Source organism: Convolutriloba macropyga, chromosome 8 (genome assembly GCF_964194025.1).
Source record: "Convolutriloba macropyga chromosome 8, txConMacr16.3, whole genome shotgun sequence".
NCBI lineage: Eukaryota > Metazoa > Xenacoelomorpha > Acoela > Convolutidae > Convolutriloba > Convolutriloba macropyga.
Window position 1 is genome coordinate 24,703,171 of NC_134475.1, and position 22,157 is coordinate 24,725,327.

Here is a 22,157-nt window from a genome sequence, read left to right on the forward strand (position 1 = left end):
TTATGGCAAATCATATTTTTATAACAAACTCATTTACAACAGATGACAAACACGATCTATAACAAACATAAATATACAATCGACTCTTGGGAATTTCTATAGTGAAAATAAATAAACTGCGTCAAATTGGTACTTTTTTTTATCATGAGTCATTCCTCTACAGGACTGAGAAACTTGACAGGTCAATGGATAACACACGGTTCTAAGAGTGTGTTGTATAGTTAAAATTTTGAAACCACTTCTTATTACTCCCTTATTACCAGTCATTCTAGCTAACCACTGAGAAAGCGGAATATTTCAAGCATAAATTCAGGTCTTTAAATTGATTTGATAAGATTCAATTCGCGCAGTTTAATTTCGAAGTTTCTGTGCATTTCTAGTTTTACGCATTTAGTTTTGCGTATTTCGAAGTTTTAGCGCATTTCTAGAATTCGTCATCTTGGGCGACGAAGAAAGTGAAACATCAAAGCTTTCATAAAGACTTAACAAAACACAAACAAGGAAATGACCTAACATGGAAACGTTCTCTAAGTTGGATGCGTATTCAAATTACCAATCGCAAATCTCAATTCGGATCTTTAGAATTCTTCAACTCGTAACCGCAAGTTGTATTTGCAAACCTGCATTTTTACATCTTCGAGCAAGGCGTTGGAGGCACAGACACAAACAAGTGCCCGATTGCCAAATTTCTCGTACTCTTCTAGCGTTTTGCCGACATTCATGCGACCTCTCTTGACCTTCAGAAAGTTGTCAGAGGTCAAGTTATCGCATTCCGTTCTAAACCATCTGCCCATTTTATTTTCAGTGACATTTATAGTCTGCTCAAGTGGCTGCTTGCCTGTGTAATGTATAATATGGCGACACTTTCGGTAATTTTTGAGTTTCGAAATCAGTTTTAAGTACAACTTGATCATGCAAGCCTCTCTTGCAGAGTACATCAAGGTCACTCGGGTAAGCTTGGAGTCCTGGTTTTGCTTGTTATCCAGACCTGATCTTGCCTCGTGATCGTCTAAAACAGAACAGTCTTTCAGGTCCCCTTTTTTTACCTTTAAGAAACCCAAAGTGAGCCTCCAAAATGGTACGAGGTTCTCAAGCACAATAGCTCCAGAATCTGTGGTAAATCAATTCGAGACAAAGTTGCCCCGTAGTTAATATAAAACATTAACTCTATATGTGGTTCAAAAGTTAGGTAAAACGCCTGTAAATAGATCATCCTTCCAGCGAAATGTTGCAAACAGGAGCGCGGGTAAAAGCAAATAAATCTGGAAGTTTCTCAAATTTGAATTTAACCCATAGTCAATTATACATTGGTGAATTCAACCTCTTCGGACTGTTCCTGTATTGCATATTTCTTGCTGTATAAGAAGAGAATTAGAGGTTTGTGGTTTGGGGCATAACAATAAACTAAAATTAAAAATCAAAGCAGGGATCTCTTCTCCATTTGTGCCCCCGTGCGTTACGCACCGCGTCACTAAATTATATATCCCGTGGCATTAAATCAACATGAACAAAATATTGTATACGCTTTTTGGGGGGGGGGGGCTGTGTCATTATAATGAATCCATTAAGTTGCGGGAGGCAAACGGAAAAGATCCGAAGTGAGAAGGAGAGACAAGAACGAGACCGAGCAAAACCGCCTCAAACAAAGATGTAAAAAGATTAGGACTAAAATTTGAATACCGGCCAAATGAAAAAAAAAGATTGAAGATAATGTTTTGATAAGAAAAGGAACGTGATGTAAAATCAGACGAAAAATTTCAATGCGGATGTAAAATGTGAATCCCCTTTGACGGCAAGTAAAATACAAATAGAAAATCTTTTACTAGAAAAATAGAATTTTGGGTTTAGCTTAGGTGTCGGAAATGGGAAAAGATTTAGAGTTCGGCGAACGCAAAGGAAGCCGAAGTAAAAGTAAGCCGGCAGAAAAGAAGCCAAAAGTTATGTAATCTATCAGAAATAATACATTGTTAGCCGTTACAATCAATACTGCGCGTGGTATTATAGTGCATAATGTATTCCAATGTACCAAACAAAAAAAAATACGTCAATTTTTAGACATCTTGTGGGTACGGGCCTCAGCGGACCGCTGTCCATGGACATTCCTCTCATCCGCTGTGGGATGTAAGGTTATCCAGGCGAAGCCGCAACGCGCGCGAAGCGCACCCACCGGCCCGCCAGGTGAAACTTAAAATACCAGTATCCCAAAATTGTTCGGCTTCCTTGACCTCATTTTCAAAATTCGGCTTGCTTGCCTATCGGCTTGCTTGACCACCAGCGTAGAGTTTAGCTTAAAACTTAACCACAGCAATCAGCCCCGATTGCTCTTGAAGATTCAACATTGAAAACTTGAAGAAACTTGCAGATTCTGCCCCAAATTATCCTATAAAACGCAAAATTTATTAGTGAAACAACGTTAAAGTACAGAAATGTATTAAGGACTACTCTCCAAAAAATTTTATTGGCAAAAAAAACTAACATGGGATGGAGGAAAAGAATTATGATACTAAAAAGCTGCCTATAGCAAAATTTGTGCACCTATGTGTCACTTATGCTCAGAAGGCTCAATTTGCGCTAAAGCAATATTAAAGACGTAAAACTATGTATTTTTAAACGAATTTTCATTTCGTATTCTCCGCTTACACAGAAACATATTAAAGCTGCCTCAATTTTGTACTGTGTGCCACGTTGCAATTCTAGAAGTTTGATTCCCATGGACCAATTTTAAAATCAGCTCAGCTTAAAAACAAGATCTAGTAGACAACATGTATACTAACGATAAGCAGCATGCACCAAAAATTGTCAGGCTCGAAGCGTTTCCAGCGAAAGAATTTTGCAAACTCCACTAAAAATGCACAGATTCATTAGATACTCATATAGTATGCTCAAATTCTTCCGTAAATTTGAAAATTACACAAAAAAGTCTACATTTGAAAACTTTTTGTTTAACATAGCAAAACTCTGTGCATAAATCATAGACTGTCGTCAATTTTATAGTGCAAATATCAAAGGTAGTCATCAAATTCTTCATGAAAAGGAGAGGAGGTCTGGAAATGGTCAGCAGAAAAGTCCACATCTGAATCTAATTTAAAATATTCTCCATTAGTATGGTGATTTTCGAAGCATATTTTACAAAGACTTAAATTTCAATGGAAAAATTTGTTCAGAATAGAATTGGAAATTTGACTTTGATTTTGCTGAGAACTTGCCCAATAACTGAACACAAAGTTTTGTTCGGTTTGATGTCTGTCAAGTTAAATACAAATTTTCATGTTTACGTTGTTCTATGTGCAATAATGTACGTCAGATCAGGAGGGCAACCAAACAAACATTTAACAGTTTTATAAATAGACTCCTATCTCATTACCAAACTGCCTTCAATATATTTTTCCCAACGCTCCTCAAATTGCGTTTCAGCTGTTATGTACAATTAGGGGATCATTGGTTTTTTAAACAAAAAGGAAAAAACGGCGTGCAAAAATCAATTCAATCAAATTTCCTCAAAAGTAAAAGATTAAAACGAAAGCTTGACAGCGGACAAAACAGCAATGTACCTAGAAGATGCAAAAGAAAGTTGACAATTTCAAACGAATTTTTTTCAGCTGCTAATGTCACAATTGGTAAAATTTGTAATTTATGAGTAATTTTTTTGTCGTGTTCTCCGCTTCAACAGAAATATAGAAATATAGGTAAGCTGCCTTAATATTTTAATGTTTGCCAAGTTGCATTTCTAAAAGCTCAAAACTCAGGGACCAATTTCAAAAGCAGTTCCACCTAAAAACAAGATCTAATAGACATCAGACATACAAAGTGTAAGCAGCATGCGCTGAAAAAATTCCAGCTCGGAGCTTTTGCGGCACAAGAATTCTGCAAACTCTTCTAAAAACTTCACAGAGTCATTAAATTTTCAAAAAGTATGATAAAGGTCCTTGCTTTATTTCGAAAAATTACAAGAGAAACTGTACATTTAAAAACTTATTGATTAACATTGCAAAACTTTGTTCATCAAAATAAGATTGTAATCAATTTCTCAGTGCATTCATTTAAGGTTGTCATTAATTTGTTCACGAGAAGGAGAGGTATCTTCAAATGTTCAGAAACTAGTCCACATCTGAATCAAATTGAATTAAGGTTCAATTAGAATGGTCTTTTTTTAAGCATAAACTATCAAGACTGACGTTTCATTGGAAAAATTTGGTCAAAATAGAATTGGAAATTAGACTCACATTTCTTTGGGAAGTTGTCCAAAAACTGAAATCAAACTGGTGTTTTTTGATGTTTGTGGAGATAATTAAAAGTTTTTGTGTTTACGTTGCTTCTATTTGCCATAATGTACGTCAGAGAGTGTACGCTCTTCAAATAGTGTTTCAGCTGTGTTGTACGGTTAGGGGGATTATTGGGTTTTTAAATAAAAAAGAAAAATTGGGCGTAGAAAATTAACTAAACCAAACCTCCTAGAAAAAGAATATTAAACTATTAATTTGACTGCAGACAAATTATTATAATGTACACCGAAGACGCTTCTTAAGGTTAACAATCTCGAATGAGATGAAGGTTTCTCCGCTGTTAACTTCATATTTCGTAAAAACTTTGCAGTTTAAACGTGTTGTCAGTGTCCCATTCTCCGCGTACACAGAAACAAAGTTAAGAGCTAAGCTATATTACTTTTTTTACTGTTTGCCACATTGCATTTCCAGAGGTTCAGTTCCCATTACCAATATTAAAAATTTTGGTGGGGCGTTTTGCGCCGCCCAAGTCATATATGCAACCAACATGTACGAATATTGCACACGCTCTTTTGGGGGGCGGCTGTGTCATTAAAAAGAACAAATCAAGCTGCAGGAGGAAATGGAGAAGACCCAAAGTGAGCAGCAAAGACATGAGCGAATCCAAACAAAACCGCCTCAAACAAAGATGTAAAAGGATTTTGACCAAAATTTGAATGCCGACGAAATGACAAAAAAAAAGAGTGAAGATAATATTCTGTTAAGAAAGTAAACGTGATGTAAAATCAGACAAATAGTTTCAATGCGGGTGTAAAATGTGAATCCTCTGACGGCAAATAAACCACAGATAGAAAATCGTCTACTAGAATAAAATAATTTTGGGTCTTGCTCAAATGTTGGAAAGGGGAAAAGATGTAGAGTTCAGCTTAAAATTTAACCATAGCAATCAGCCCCGATTGCTCTTGAATATTCAACAGTGAAAACTTGAAGAAAATTGCCGATTCTACAACAAAAGTATCCTATAAAAAAGAAAATTTGTTAGTGAAATGTCCTTAAAGTATAGAATTGAATTAGGGACTATTTTCCTAAAAACTGTTATTGGCAAAGATTAACATGGGATGGAGGAAAAGAACTATAATACTAAAAAACTACTTATAGCAAAATTTGTGCTCTTATGCGTTACTTATGCTCGGAGGACTCAATTTGCCCTAAAGCGATATTAAAAGCATAAAAATTATGTAATTTCAAACGAGTTATCATAGTTGTACTCTCCGCTTAAACAGAAACATATTTAAGCTGCCTTAACTTTTTTCTGTTTGCCACGTTGCATTTCTAGAAGTTTGATTCTCATGGACCGTTTTTTAAAGCATTTCAGCTTAAAAACAAGATCTAGTAGACAACAAGCATACAAACGATAAGCAGCATGCACCAAAAAGTGTCAGGTTCAAAGCTTTTCCAGCAAAAGAAATTTGCAAACTTCTCGAAAAAATTCACGGATGCCTCAAAGTTTCACAAAGTATCATAAACTTTCTTGCTTAATCTTGAAAACAGCCAGAGAAACTGTATAACTGTATTTTACAAAACTTTTTAATTAGCATTGCAAAACCTGATCATCAATCATAGGTTGTTGACAAATTCTCATGCATATATCTTAGCTTGTCATCAATTTCTTAACCAGAAGGACAGACAGGTATGTGTTCAAATGTTCAGCAAAAAGTCCACGTCTGAATCAATTTCAAAATCTTTTCTATCATATTTTTCATTTTTGAAGCATTAAATATGAAGACGACATTTCTTTGAACAATTTGATCAAAATAGAATAGTAAATATTATAAATAAGATCCTATCTCATTATCAAACTCCCTGCAAAGTATTGTTCCAAACGCTCCTCAAATCGTGTATCAGCCGGGATGTTTAAATAGCTGTTCATCGTTTTTTAAATAAAAAGGAAAGAAGAAGGAAAGAAAGATTAGCTGAATCAAACTTCTCAAAAAATATTAAAACGTTAAATTGGCTGCGAAAAAAATAATATAGTGTACCCAGAAGATGCAAATGAAGATTGAAAATTTCAAATGGAGGAAGGATTGTTTCTCAGCTGCTAACTTCAAAATTGGTAAAACTTTGTAGTTTAAAGGTGCTTTCCTGGTCGTATTCTCCGCTTTCACAGAAACATAGTTAAACTCTTTTTTGCCACGTTGCATTTCTAGAAGTTCAATTCTCAAGGACCACTTTTAATAACAGTTCAGCCTAAAAACACAATCTAGTAGACAGCAGGCATAAAAAAATAAGCAGCATGTGCCAAAAAGTGTCCAGCTCAAAACCTTTCCTTCGCAAGAATTCGACAAACTCCTCTACAAAATACACGGACTCATTAGACGTTCAAAAAGTATAAAGAAGGTTCTTGCTTAACATGTAAAATTGTAAGAGAAACTGTTTATTAAAAAAACTTATTGTTTAACATTGCAAAACCTGCCCTTCAATCATAGATTGTTGTCAATTTCTCATGTATATATCAGAAGTTGTCATCAATTTCTTCACAAGAAGGTGAGGTACATCTTTAAATGTTCAGCAAATAGTACACATGTGAATCAAATTGGAAATAGTTCCAATTAGAATGGTCATTTTGAAGCATAGAATACGAAAACTGACTTTCTTTGGAAAAAATTTGGTCAGAATAGAATCTGCAATTGAACTCAGATGTTCTTGGGAGCTTTTCCAAAAACTGAAATCAGAATGTGGTTCTATTTGATGTTTGTGGAAATAATTAAAAATTTTTCTAGTTAAGTTACTTTTGCCATAATGTACATCAGATAGTGTACGCTCCTCAAATAGTGTTTCAGCTGGGCTGTACGTTTAGTGGGATAGTTCAGTTTTGGAATAAAAAAGAAAACTAGGGCGTGAGAAATAACTGAATCAAACTTCCTACAAAAAGATTCAATTGTCAATTTGACTGCGGACAAAGTATTATAAGGTACATAGAAGACGCATATTAGGGTGGACAATCTCAATTGAAATGAGAAAGAGGTTTCTCCGCTGTTATCTTCACAATTCGTAAAACTTTGTAGTTCAAACGTTTTCTCAATGTCGTATTCTCCGCTTGCATAGAAACATAATTCAGCTGCCTATTTTTTTACTGTTTGCCACGATGCATTTGTAGAGGTTCAGTTCCCATGACCGATCAGCTCACCTTTAAAAAGAAATCTAGTAGACAGCATGAATAAACGATAAGCAGCATCCACCAAAAAAGTGTCACGTTCAATGCTTTTCCAGCTGAAGAACTTTGCAAGCTCCTCAAAAATTGACACGTTTTCATTAGATGTTCAAATTTTATGTCAAATGTTCTAACATAATTTTGAAACTTACAAAAGAAACTCCACTTTCGTAAATTTATTGTTTAACATAACAACCATCTGTGCATAAATTTTCTTTGGCTTCAGTTTTTCAGTGCGTAAATCAAAAGTTATCAGCAATTTCTTCACGAAAAGAGGGAGTTCTTGAAATGGTCAGCAAATATTCCACATCTGAACGCATTTAAAAATAATTGTTTTTAAAATTATCAATTTTGAAGCATAGATTAGGAAGGCTGACCTTTCTTCGGAAAAATATGGTCAAAATAGAATTGGAAATTTGACTCAGATATCCCTAAGATCTTGTCTCAGAACTGAACTCGAAATGTTGTTCTACTTGATGTTTGTGGAGTTAATTAAAGAATATTCATGTTTACGTCGGTTCTATGTGCCATAATGTGTGTCAGATAAGGAGGGCAACGAAACAAACAGGAGAAAATTTTTTAAATAGACTCCTATCTCATTGCCAACCTCGCTTCAGTTTCTTGTTCCAAACGCTCTTCAAATTGGGTCCCAAACTGAGTGCACGATTAAAGGGGTCATCTTTTTTTCAAAAACAGTGGAAGGGGTGTAAAAATTAACAATCAAACTTCTTTACAAAGCTTTAATTTGACTGCGGACAAAATAATATAATATACCTAGAAGATGCATAATGAGGGGGGAAGTTTTAAGGGGTTTGGGTTTGTCATACATCATAAATTAATTCAGTGCAGTAAATTTATCATACGATGTACTTAATTTATTTAGTGTACTAATTCCTGAGGGGCATGTGTATAAGTCATTGTTATTTCACATGCTAGTCTGTTGTTCCCATCTCCCATAGCGGGAAATTATTGTTCACGTTTGTTATGACTTCTGGAATACCAGTTGCCTTAATCTTCATTCTCTTAGTTTTGCACTTCGCGTACAGTTGCTCAATTTAACTTATTCTTCATTAACTGTCTTTACAAATCGAGTAAAGTAAACGAATAATCCTTACGCGATTCGCTAAGCGGATTCATTTAGAAATTGTGTAAAGCGCTCTCGCCGCGCAAGTAGGACATAGAACATAAACGAAACTCGCCACTCAAGAACAAGTACGCAATCTCACTTGCGTACGACATGGCGCAGTCAGCAGCTCAGAAGCGAACCCCACTTGGCATTGAGCCATTTTGGGATAAACCTAGTGTAGACCCGCCGCTGAAATGGGAAAAGTGGCAGATGCAGGCCAAGTTAGCTCTTCTTGCGAAGGAAAATATTACAATAGACACTTTGTTGGAACCAAAACCCGAAACATTGCAACTACCATTTGAACCGATCTATGAGGTTACGATAACAGGATCATCGGCACAATCGGAGAGGGAAAGACTGGCGAGGAACGCTCAAACAAAAATGAACTGGGAAAATCGGTGTCAGAGACAACTGGAGATAGGAAAAATGTGCGGAGACAAACCATGCGCACAGGCCGATCGAAAGACTGTGTCAATGCTATACCTCAGTTTGGGCACTGGAGGACGTCGAATTGTTTGTAGCCAAAACCCACACCTCAAGATGGACAGTCTCTCAACAGCAGAATCATGGAAACAGCATTTATTCGTCAGCGCAATATAACATTTGATAGATATGTACTTCTCACCACAAAACAGACAAGAGGAGAGTCCATCGAACATTTCTTCGGAAAATTGAAAGAACTTTCTGAAAATTGTGAGCTCGGAAGTCAAGAAGACACCCTCATCAGAGATTTACTTATTGCAAATATGTTAGATCCAGAAATTCAACGGGAATTGTTGCGAGAAACTTTAGAACCAGCCCAAGCATTACGTTTGGCCATAAATATGGAATTAGGTCAAAGAAACCAACTACAAATTACAAACTCGCAATCTGCTCCGCAAGTTAATGCAATAATTCCTCAACGATCTTTTTGACCACCGAATCAACGGCCGACTACATCTAGCTTTCCTCGATCACCAAACCAACTCTGCAGGAACTGTGGCTTAACTTGGTCAGCTAATCATAAAGTCAAGTATATTGCGAGAGGCAAGACTTGCAATAATTGTGTCCCCCAAAACCATTTTTCGCGAGTGTGCAGGAAACCGAAGTCATCATCAAATAAATCTACCCGCTCTAATGTTAACTCCGTTGAAGAAACTACAACTGACCAAACAGTAAACGCTATACAAAATATGAATTATAACCCGCAATGCAAATCGGACTACGATAGCTCAGATGACAATATGGTCGCTAGCATCGCAAGTAACGCAATACAGATCGAACCAAAGAACACCATCTTACAAATTGGTAATACCCACGTTGAACTTCTCATTTATTCAGGCAGTGTATGAAGTATTTTGCCCAAGTCTCTCGCTTCGGAAATTGTGGAAAATTTTCCCCTTGCTCGTTGACTGATGACAGCGCCTCCCCAGGAACTCAAAAAATTTTCAAACGAACCCATAAACGTGACGGGTATGATACAGGCACCAATTGCGAGCAATGGATGGCGACTTGAAGAAGCTGAATTTGTAGTAGTCCGTGATGGGCTAAAACCACTAGTGGGTAGAGATCTATTTGACGCTCTCGGAATCTCAGTAACTCAAATCCCAAAACATGAAGGTAGTATGGTCAACACTATCACATCTCAATGTCCATTTAAAACACGTATCGCACAACAATTTCCTCAACTTATTACACGTATTGGTCGCTCAAAAATACATATTGTCAAATCTAAATTCCATCGAAATTTTCAGCCAAAACATCAAAAGGGTAGAAGAGTAACCATTAATTTACAAGAACGAGTAAATAATGAAATTAAAAAACTTCTTGTAGAGGGACATATAGAAAAACTGAATAACTGTTCTGACCAATATTTTATTTCACCTATTGTAATCACAGTCAAACGAGATCAAACCATAAAGTTAGCACTAGATTCTAAAACTCTTAACAAAGCAATACAAAAAGAACAAATATCAGATGCCAAATATTGAAACACTTATGGATTCGATATCACAAATAATAACAAACTACAATACAGAACCAGCGGAACAAATATATTTCTCTACTATAGATCTTAAATATGCATACAGCCAACTAAACTTACACCCTGAAACTGCTAATCATTGTAATTTTAATATTATAAGTGGTGACATGACAGGCACATATCGATTCAAGACGGGATTTTACGGTCTTACAGACATGCCTGCCGAATTTCAGAAGGCAATGGATTACACCCTGATTGGACTTAAAAATACATTTTGTTTCTTAGACGACATCTTAATTGTTAGCAAAGGTTCAGAAGATGATCACTTCCAACTTGTATTAGATTGTCTTAAAAAATTGGATGCAGATAACCTTCGAATTAACCTTCCGAAATGCCACTTCGCGAAATAACAAATTTCCTGGTTAGGATATAATATAACTCAATCTGGGATATCGCCACTCGAATCAAAAACATCCTCTATTATGTCATTACAACCACCTAATACACTTAAAAAATTACGCTCATTTCTCGGCTCAGTCCACTATATTAGTAAATTTATTCCCAATTTAGCTCAACTTTGCCATCCTTTAAGACCTCTACTTCGTAAGTCCACTAAATACATTTGGACTGACACTCATACACTACAAATTAATGCCATTAAAACTCGCATAGCAAATCATACAGAAAACATTCACTATAACCCCCAACTTGAAACACGAATCAAATGTGATGCTTCTCGGTCCGGATTGGGAGCAGCACTAGAACAACTAACAGTTGATGGTTGGAAGCCGATCTCTTTTGCATCAAGATTTTTAAACAGTAGTGAAGAACGTTATAGTATTAACGAATTAGAACTTCTTGGGGTAGTATGGTCCATAGAATATTTTAAAAATTATTTGTATGGTAAAGAATTCACTGTTATCACTGATCACCGCGCATTACTTTCCATTTTAAAAGAACATCGATCAAATAAAAGTTACAACAGTAGGTTATCACGATGGTTTGATCGTCTTTTGCCTTATCAATTCTCAATAGAGCATCTACCTGGCGCGAAAATGGGACTAGTTGATTACATATCTCGAAATCCATATCAACCAGCAAAGTGTTTCCAAATATGACGAGGAATTTTTAGTTGCGACGTTATCGAGCATACATTCTGATGCTCAATTACTTCAACGAAAACACAATCTCTCAGCTAATTCACTTCAAAAATTATATATTGATATTGATGGTGAAAATAAAAATTCCACCACCAATACAGAACAAGTTTTAACCATAAATTACGTAACACCAAATCCTCAAACTGAAATTCATGATTTACTCGCCCCGCGAAACCATAGTTCAAAATTCTGTTCAAAACAAACTTCCAATTTAGACATAAATTCCGCCCAGCGTGTACGTTTAACAAATGAAAGTTCGAATCTCGCGGCGCGAAAATACAACTCTAATGTAACCTCCCTTAAATTCAATCATCCGTATAGTACACACGCCCCGCACGTACATTTAACTAAAAATACTAAATCATTCGCTGATCAAAAACATAACTAATTTCTCCATTCCACTAATAGTATTAATTGTACTAGTGCACATGATCAGCGAGTACATTCAATTCAAAATGATTGCGTATTCGCGCATACATATCCTACTTCAAAAGTTTACACTTCTAATTCAAATAATACCACCTCCGATCTCGCATCGCGAGTACGCTTTTCCTTTAACAATTTAACACCCGCCCGGCATAATACTTTATTATTTACTCATAAGACTAGAATGCATTCCTCAGATGACTCTTTTGCAAAGCAAGTTACTAATTACCCAATTCACTCTAAATTTGCGTCACATAGTCTACCATTTACAACTAATCCTGTACAAATTGAGTCTCAAATGCTAGTAAACACAAGAAAAGCGTCACTCGCTTAACAAAATACTTCCAAATTTACTCCATTAAGTCATTCTCACTTGTCAATCAAAAATCAGCCTCAAATTCCTACCTTTTTTAGTAAGCCACACTCAAATACTTTAAATAACTCACGTGCTCAATTAACAAACAACAAACAAGTGCTTTTTGCCCAAACTCAACCTGAAATTCAGTTGTGTTCCTCTTTGTCAATTAACTTAATTGAAAAAATTCAACTCTCATCAACAATGAGTCAACAAGTTTCATCTCTCAAGGGAAAATCAATCTCCTCCCGAACAACCAGAGCTTCGCCTCGCGTGTCATTCACAGACAATGCAACCACAAGTACGCCACGCAGATCCTCCTCGCATTCAAATTTAAGCACCCCACTAACGGATAGTCTCCAAGTAAGGTCTTTTGAGAAAGTGGTGGGAAAAGTATTTAGCAAAGGTCTAATTGCATCACTCACAAGCAAGGACGCAGTTCTGAAAGAGGTTCGGGACTGTATAATTCGGGGAGATGAAGAAAGACTAAAGGCCCTCAACCCGTATCTTCATAGCTATTGGCGGGACCTTCATGTGACTGGCGGGTGTGCTTGTATGGACGAGAAGGTGGCCATTCCGAATGCACTCAAAGATGCCCTCATTGACGATTTACATGCGAGTCACCCAGGAAGCTGGGGGATGGTATGTATGGCTCAGCACTGCTGCTGGCCATAAATGAATCGTGATTTGCTTGTCTAAGCAATAGAGTGCAAATCTTGCACTGTTATCGGTAAAAATTTAAAATCTGTCATTCCCGCAAAACAATTTAAATCAACTACACCATGTATAGTTCCAAACCAAGAAATACAAATAGATTTTGCAGGGCCCATTAATAACGAAAAAGAACATGAAATATACATTTTAACATGCATTGATAGATTTTCAAAATACCCTTCTGCACAATTGGTTGATAATGCAAATTCCCCCAATGTCATAAAATTCTTAGATAATTATATACAAATTCATGGAGTTCTTTGTTCCTTAAGAATAGACCAAGCTCGTTGTCTTATAGGTAACCAAAAAAAAAATTTTTGTACAAAAAATAATATCAGACTAATACCAGCTCCGGCAAACTATCATCGTGCAATAGGTTTAGTTGAACGACTTATTGGTACTATTAAACAACGCTTGGCATGTATGAAAGACGCAAATAAAGAAGTAAATTCGTTCACCATTAAAGCAGCATTAAAATCAATTATATACCAGCTTCGCATATGTAAACATAGAACAACTAAGGTTTCGCCATTCGAATCTCACTTTGGGCGTAAAGCCAATACACCACTTAGTAATATAAGTACTCAACCAAAATCATCTGACTTAAGTTATGAAAAAATTCTGAATCATTATTTAGATGAAGAAACTGTAACCCCTAATGAATTGCTGCCGGAGGAACACTGGGGAAACAGCCGGAGTGACGACGAAATTGAACGCAACATGTGTAAGGCGACAAAGGATGCCACCACTCGCGAACGGCTAGCAACTGATAATGAATCCCGTTTCCTTCGCACCACGCAAGCGCATCGTCCACCTCCATTGAAAGAACACGCCGTACAGTTAAACATTGCCCGAAAGAAACATCTTCATAAAAGATCCAAGAAGAATCTGGACGGTTTGTATGAGGTGTTGGCCTCAGGATCGGTAGTACAAAAGACCGATCAATACACTTCGGTCATTCGCGAGCCGGGAAAGATGGAAGTGACAGTGCGCAATAGTGATATTGCAAAATTTGGTACTCGGGAAGAACAAAAAACCAAATTAACCGAATACATAAACCGTCGAGGACCCCGCACGCACGAGAAAACAACTGAGGCTAAGATACTTAGCCACATCAAAGAGTGTACCCGCATACAAAAAGGAGACCGAAAAATGAAGCATCGAAAACGAGAAACTGGTAGCGGTGTATCCTCAAACAAATCCAACATTGCTCGCGCAATGCGAGTACGCTTGCCTAAAGTTCCGGACAATTTCGCTCCCCAAGTAATACCCGAAATTCCAGAGGCTGCTCCCGAACAGCAAATTATAAATGGAGAAGTATTAATTGCACCCCCTCCTACAAATGCTCAACAAGAAGCACTCTTATCATCTCCTTCAGTTCCAACAACAACATTACCCCATACTCTGACAAGAACAACAAAACGGACTAGAAAAAGTCCTAAATATTATGGATATGATAAAGAAGATTCATCTGGTGACTCCACTAATTCGTGTCCTCCGAACTTTGCTCCACCTCGTAGGAAGCGACGCGTCGGCGACATCGAATCGATACAACCTTCGGTTGTACAAACAATTGTTGATACAGCTACGCGGGTTGAACCTATCGCAAACGACTTTCCCTCGCCTATCATAGGACAGGTGTCACCGACGGACCCCCGTATACAGCACTTCAAATGAGCTAATCATTGATGAAGAAGACATGTGAAAACTCTGATTAATTAAAACTTGATACATTATTAATTATGACTAGCTATGATAACCAGTAAATATATTGTTGATACTATTTAACCAGTGAATAAGTATTATTATTATTCATATTGTTATTAAAATTTTACTTTATGTAATTTTAATTTTCTTTGAAGCGGGAGAAATGTCATACATCATAAAACAATTCAGTGCAGTAAATTTATCATACGATGTACTTCATTTATTTAGTGTACTTATTCCTGAGGGGCATGTGTATAAGTCATTGTTACTTCACATGCTAGTCTGTTGTTCCCATCTCCCATATCGGGAAATTATTGTTCACGTTTGTTATGACTTCTGGAATACCAGTTGCCTTAATCTTCATTCTCTTAGTTTTGCACTTCGCGTACAGTTGCTCAATTTAACTTATTCTTCATTAACTGTCTTTACAAATCGAGTAAAGTAAACGAATAATCCTTACGCGATTCGCTAAGCGGATTCATTTAGAAATTGTGTAAAGCGCACTCGCCGCGCAAGTAGGACATAGAACATAAACGCAACTCGCAACTCAAGAACAAGTACGCAATCTCACTTGCGTACGATAGGGTTTACCCTCACCGGTTACCATCAAATTTTTTTCTTGCAATGTAGTTGTTTTTATAAGTAATGTTCTTAAGATGAACTCGAAGTCATCACTTGGCAAAAACTGATGGAATAAACAAATCTGAGTAACCTAACACCGGTATAAAAATCATTACTGACTGGTATAGAGAGCATATTGAAAAACTATAATAGAAATTTAACGAGGAATTGGCATAAAACATCTTTAAAAATAAGTCCAGGAACGTCTTGAAAGTCAGATTAATTCGAATGACGGGTGGAACGGTGGAACACAGTTATTTTAGATGAAAAAGGAGTATTTAGAAATCTGATAGTTTTTCTATTTATCTTATCCAAAAAATTAAGCAAAATTAACATGAGGATGTGCAGAAACTTAATGAAATTAAATAAAAACAGAAATTCAACAATTTTTTATGGAAAATAACTCGCGTTCAAAGGAAGCACTTATGTACGAGAACTACCTAATTTCACGTTTAAATTTTTTTTTTCAGAACTTTGATCGAAAACATAGGAAATTAAAGCTTTTTTCCCAACAATTTTCAAAATTACTTGCCAATTTTTAATCTTCCTTAAAAAACCAAGATATTGAGCAAACTTAATTAATACAAATTAGTTTTAACGTTGATTTGTTGTCATTGCTCAGATTTTATTTTTTTCAAGCTTTACGTTTTGTGGATATAATTTTCAAAAAATTCCAATGAACATTAGACAAATTATAGGAAATGGAGCTAGAAAAATCGACAACGCCTTAAAAAACGTCCACACGGCCAAAAAGTCACAAAAATGTAAGTAGCGGCGACCAGAAATTACTTTTCTCCACAAAGCATCAGCAAGTTTCAAAACTGGATGCTGTGAAAATGGTCAGCTGTGGTGTAAAGATGTAGTAAATTTATTTGGCTCTTTTTCTTAAATGTTTCGCATTTTAAATTCCTTAAGAAATCAATTCCTTTAAAAACTTGTTTCTAAAAGTTTCTACCAGAAATGCCTACTAAAAATTAATCCTTTTAATTCAATCCTTGCAAAATTTATAGACAAATTCATTTCATGTTCTCACTGATTAGGTTAACTGTCACATCTTAGGTTAGCTAGGATTGATGCTATTTAGTTGAAACGATTGCGGCAACTTACGTACACTTTGAGATTCAAAAAATGTGATTGTAATGGAGTAATTATCGCCGCTTCCACTGTATCTGGTCGTTTCTCCCGTTTTTTCTCCAAGAAATTTATGCATTATAGTTAGACAAGCACTGGCTGCGTGCGTAAATTTTCCTCAACGCAATGGGAGAACAGATTCGCTCTTAGGCAGAAAAGGTTTTCATCTGGAAGCTTATTCTGCGTCAGAGCTTTTTTTCAAAGCATACGGAAGAATTTTGGATTTCTGTTCAAACTATAAAAAGCTTACTAATCAATCCAAGAGCACTCAAAAAGTACCCAAATCCAGATCCTCCTGCAATTAAAACCAGCTGATCATAACTGTCAATGTTGTTCACTATAGCGTAGAAGGAACTCCTGTACGGTCCATAAGAGCGAATGTCAAAGTCGACAAAATCCTCCACGTCATCATCATCATCAACATCTTCGTTATCGTCTTCCAAGAGGGTATCCAACACTCGGGGTTCAAAGTTGCTGTTTAGTGCCAGTTCACCTTCTGCAGCATACGTATCGCTAAATTTCTCAATTATTCGCTCGTTTGATTTCACTTCAGATTTATTTGATACACTCAAATGGAACTCGTTTTTGGTGGTCATCAGTTTTTCTGCTTTCCTGAAATGCGGTCAGTTTTTTTAAAACTGACCACTTGGTGGTCAGTTTTAAAAAAATACTCAAAGCTACATGGATGCAGTATATCCAACTTATTATCAAGCAAGTTCCATGGAGTGCTGGCTAATCGACCTATTACAAGGGTAATTTGTTGCCGAGAAAATTAATGTATTGAAACATTTTTTTTCATACAGATTGAAACCAAATCCAGCGTAAGTTTTTGCCAATTGGCAATCAATGCGAACAATTAATCAGGTCTTCCACTTTTAAGAACAACGCGGCTCGGTAATGTGCGATCGCACATAAGGTTCCGACCCCGCTCATCCACAATTTTGACATAATTGTCTACCAAATGAGGAGAAGGTAGAAAAACCCAAAACAAAATTTGGCGTATGAACGAAAAGATAGCCTCTAAAACAAATAACTCAGTGGAGTAAACAATGATGCATTAGATTGATGAGTTACGCCGATATTAGGAAAGCGAGCGAAGACGAACGGCAAAATCAAAGAACAACAACAAACATGAATTACATCAAAAAATTTATGTCAGTTTTAAAAACCAAAACTTAATAACAAAATCAAAACAACGTCAGATAAAACTGAAAATGAACAAAATAACTTGGAATTCACCAGAAAAAAAATGGTTTTTCACCAGTTCATAATAAAGCTTGGTAACAATTAGACAAAAGAGAACAGGAACTTGAAAGTTAAATAATTCGCTGAAAACAGTTAATTTCAAAGTAATGAAAACCGTTATGAATCAACTAAAATATCCCAAAGGTTTACAATTACCAATGCTTCTATAGAAGCGAATTAAGAACGCTTGGTATTCAATTTTTTGTGCAACTACAAAAAGAACAACAAATAGACAACAAACTAAAAATCAATTAAAACTTGCCAGAAAACGCTTTGGAAGCCAAAAGCCATACTTTGGCCCCCAAAATATGTTTGACTGCACCTTCTGCGAACATTGATACTGTATTATCTGGCCCCTCATTAATGAAAATAAGCAACAATTAAACAAAAAAGAAAAAATGCAAAATTATGTAAAACTTGTTTTCTTTGGAAAAAAGTTTAATTCCAAATACATGAAAGCCATTAATTGCAAAATGAAAAAGTTGAATAGGTTCATCCATTCACCCAAAGGAACTCCTTGAGACCTGCAAATATCCAGAATATGTCTTACGTCTACAAAAAGAACGTCAAATAGGACAAAAATCAAAATTTCATCTACTTTTTTTTGTGAAAAATCCGTGTGGAAGCCAGGAAAGTCATAACGAATTCTCTTAAAACACTAGATTTTGTAATACCAATCCCTTTTGACACCTTCCTTTGAAATTTATTATTTGACCTCTTATTAAAGAAACTTTGTAACAATTAGACCAAAAAGAAAAGGCAAGATTATGTAAAATTTGTTTTTATCGAAAAATTATTTCCAAAGACATGAAATCCATTAATTACAAAATGAAAAATTTAAATAGGTTGTTTTATTCTTCCAAAAGAAAGCCCTCGAGACCAGCAATTAACAAGAAAATGTCTTACATCTATAAAAAGAACGTCAAATATGTCAAAAATCAAAGATCAATTTACTTTTTTGTGAACAACCAGTGTCGAAGCCAGTAAATTCATAACGAATTCTTTAAAAACATTAGAATTTGTGACACCGATCCCTTTTGACACCTTCATTTCACAAAACAATGTCATCTCAAACCTTTAATTAACGAGACCAGGTAACAAACAGACAATAAAAGGACCAAAATTGCGAAGTTTAAATTTTTTTTTATTTTGGAAAACAATTGTTTTCAAAGTCATGAAAGCCATTATCTATCTTCTAATATCAGAACGTCGGCTCATCTACTCTTCCAGGAAAAGCAAATCAAATCGGGTCATTGTACAGGAAAATAAATACGACTAAAAAGACAAAGTAAAACCGACACCTGAAGACAAAATTAAAAAATTCAATTAATTTCTTCGAGGAAGTATTGTCGAAGCGGTAAAGAACCACAATCTATATCTTTAAGGACTTAAATATTATCAATAGTACGTTATTTTAAACACGAAAAATGTGACATATGAACTGACAATAGCGTGATAATTTGACAAAATTAGAAAACATGAAAAATGGGCAAAAACCTAAAAATTAAAAAAAGTTTGTGAAATCTAGTAGTATCAAAGCCAGAATACCACAATTTAAGAAGTAAAACCGCAGGAGAGACTAAATTTGAATTCAGCAGAAAGAAGGAGCACTCTTTGACTGCTGACACTAAGCTACAAGTTGACCAAAGTAAGAGAAAAACGGAGGCAAAGTTCAATAAGCCATTTTTTTTTAAAAATTCAAATATTTTAAAAAACAAAACGACCTTAAACGACCACAAGCAATCAACTAGATTAATTAATTTCAAGCTAAATAGGAAGCCAAAAGGACCTATCACTAGTGAACTTCGATTTGAAATGTTATGTTATCTAATTAATATAAAAAATTAAATCGAATTTTTTTTTTTAATAAAAAACCGACTTATGACAATCCGAATTATTTTTGGATTGTAACGATCCAAAATTGGTACAGAACTAGTCCTGCTAGTGTTGATTTTCCGTTAAGAATATTTAATTTTTGGAATGTCATTGATATAGATATTTTGTTTGTTGAAAAATCAAAAGTAAATGCTGCATTTTTGATAATCAACGAATAAATGCTGCGTTTTTGATAATCAACGAATAATATTAATAGCAAAAAACGGCAAATACTTAATTACAGAGCACTCTCAACGGAAGTTGAAGTAGAATTAGCCCCCTTTTCAGTATACGAAGATTCTTTTAGTGGTGTTTGGGTGTGCACTTCCAGCAAATTTTATCAGAGTGGACTAAAGAAACTTATTTCGTGCTGTTTTTGATGAAAAAGTCTTAAAATTTGTGAAATTTTTAGCCGGAATTTGACAAAAAAAAATTCAATGAAAATGGCCGACAATGTATTTTGTCTTTAAACGTAAAATCAACAACATTTTCATGAAAAAATTCATTAAATTTAATCAAAATTGGCGAAATTTTAGTCAAAAATTCCGAAAAATGTGAATGAAATCAACGGAATTCACCCTATTTTCTCGAAAGCTTAAACCTCGATATCTCCCTCTCAAAAACAAAATTTAAAAAAAAATCTTTTTAATTCCATATTCTACGCTGGACAAGCTTTCTAAAGATACCAGTCTCAACTCTCTACGATGAATATATCGATCGGCCAAAATTGACTGAACAAAAAAAACCCAGTTGAGTATATAGTTCCTCCCCCCTTCAAGAGGGGTCGGAACAATAAAAACGAACATCAAAATACAAACTATTCCTATATTCTTAATTCCTAAATGATACTATGTGATTTGATTCATATGGAGTGACATTTAAGTGTTGACCTTTGATTTTATTGTCATGAAATAGAAATATACATGCTTGAATGAAACACAAGTTTCAGTCAGCAAAAAAGCGATGAAGAAAAATTTAAATTCCATCATTTCTCTGAAAACGTGAAAAATACCATCTTTACCTGTTCATCAACCACATGCTCCAAGATTGTTTATTTTTCGGGTTTGCCGTGATGACAAATCCGATGTTCCACACGTGCCTAGTGGCCGGATCCCAATTCTGAAAAGAAGTATAGGGATGCGCCCTCTGGACAATAGGTGTACAAGGGGCTCTAATTCGATATCGGTGTAGTAGCCAGTAATTATCCCCACAACCCTGACCCTCATAGGGTAAATTCGGTAAATAACCGTAGATAACAAAACTCCCCTCCGATATTTTGTCAATTTTCTTGACTGTGAATTTTTGAACGCGGTAGAAAAATGTGGCCAAAATACGATCAATAATGTAAAGAAATATGAATGGTAAGTTAAAACGCCAGCAAAGTGGGTGTGAGTTCTTCCGAACCATATCAATCATAAACGCGAATCCTGCAAACGCATGAATTCCCATTGCCAAAGAATAGCTTTTATAAAGCATCCAGTCCGCACGACTCAAAGGCATCAAAATACAGAAACAAATAATAGCCAGAACGAGGCGGAATAGTTCGTCAACTGAGAACACGACTTGACCATCTTGTATGTAGTCTTTAAAGGTCCTAACGAACGGATCCCACCATTCACGGAAGTCGGTTCCGTCAAGTAGTAAATTCAACGGAGTCCCGTCTAGAATGGTCGGCAGAATCAGTAATGCGCAATGCAGTACCACCACAACTCCGTTCAGCCAGATTCCCGCAAACTTGTGAATCGCCCAATTCGAATGCCGGACGTCCATGTCAATCCATCTCGGAGCCGCTTCCTCAAGCATGTTTGGAAAAACCCACATTACAGTGACGAAAGCAATGTTTAAAGATACAATTAGAGTGCGAGCTGTAACTATCCAAAACCATTCTGTAATCCAGCCTCCGATTCTGTCCGGAGAATATTCTGGGTACTTGTTTCTGGACCCTCGATGCAACATTATATCACCCTCCGTAAGACTTATCCAGAGTCTATCACCCACAGCCAGAGTAAAAGACATTATGGAAACAGTCCAAAACAGTCCATAATATGAGATTCTTCGTGGAATTATTCTGGACCATCGAAAGTAACGAAATTTAAATCTGTCAGACTCTGTATGAATCTGGCTACAACCCATGATTATGAATGATACACTTATTTGACATTGATTGAAAGTGCCTTTCGTTCCACACTTCAACTCGACTATTTCGAGACAAAGAAAATCAAATAACCGTGCCGATAAGTAATTTTATCATGCTGTTGAACTTACATCAAGATGGTGCTTGAGAGACAACACACAGTTTGCATGATTTCAACGAAAACGAAGAACTCTGAAGTTATGTTTAGTTTGCGTAAAGAAATAATGAGCGCAGTCGATTTTATAGTCTGTCCCATAAAGTTGAAA

At 35.8% G+C, this 22,157-nt stretch overlaps 1 protein-coding gene across 1 annotated transcript; it reads right to left on the minus strand.

Moving 5' to 3' along the window:
- LOC142344615 (uncharacterized) lies at window positions 1-22,157 on the minus strand. The gene is made up of 3 exons (XM_075396419.1): window positions 20,779-22,157; window positions 16,888-17,249; window positions 1-1,009 (listed from the first exon to the last, which is right to left on the minus strand). The coding sequence occupies exons 1-3, from the start codon at window positions 21,888-21,890 to the stop codon at window positions 579-581; spliced, it is 1,905 nt and encodes a 634-aa protein (XP_075252534.1). The 5' UTR covers window positions 21,891-22,157; the 3' UTR covers window positions 1-578.

Coding starts and splice junctions, on each gene's coding strand:
- LOC142344615 (XM_075396419.1), bottom strand. CDS start 21,890: ATGGGTTGTAGCCAGATTCATACAGAGTCTGACAGATTTAAATTTCGT. Junction 17,250..20,778: donor AGCATGTGGTTGATGAACAG/GTAAAGATGGTA, acceptor ACCGCATTTCAG/GAAAGCAGAAAAACTGATGA. Junction 1,010..16,887: donor GAGTGCTCTTGGATTGATTA/GTAAGCTTTTTA, acceptor GTTCTGTTTTAG/ACGATCACGAGGCAAGATCA.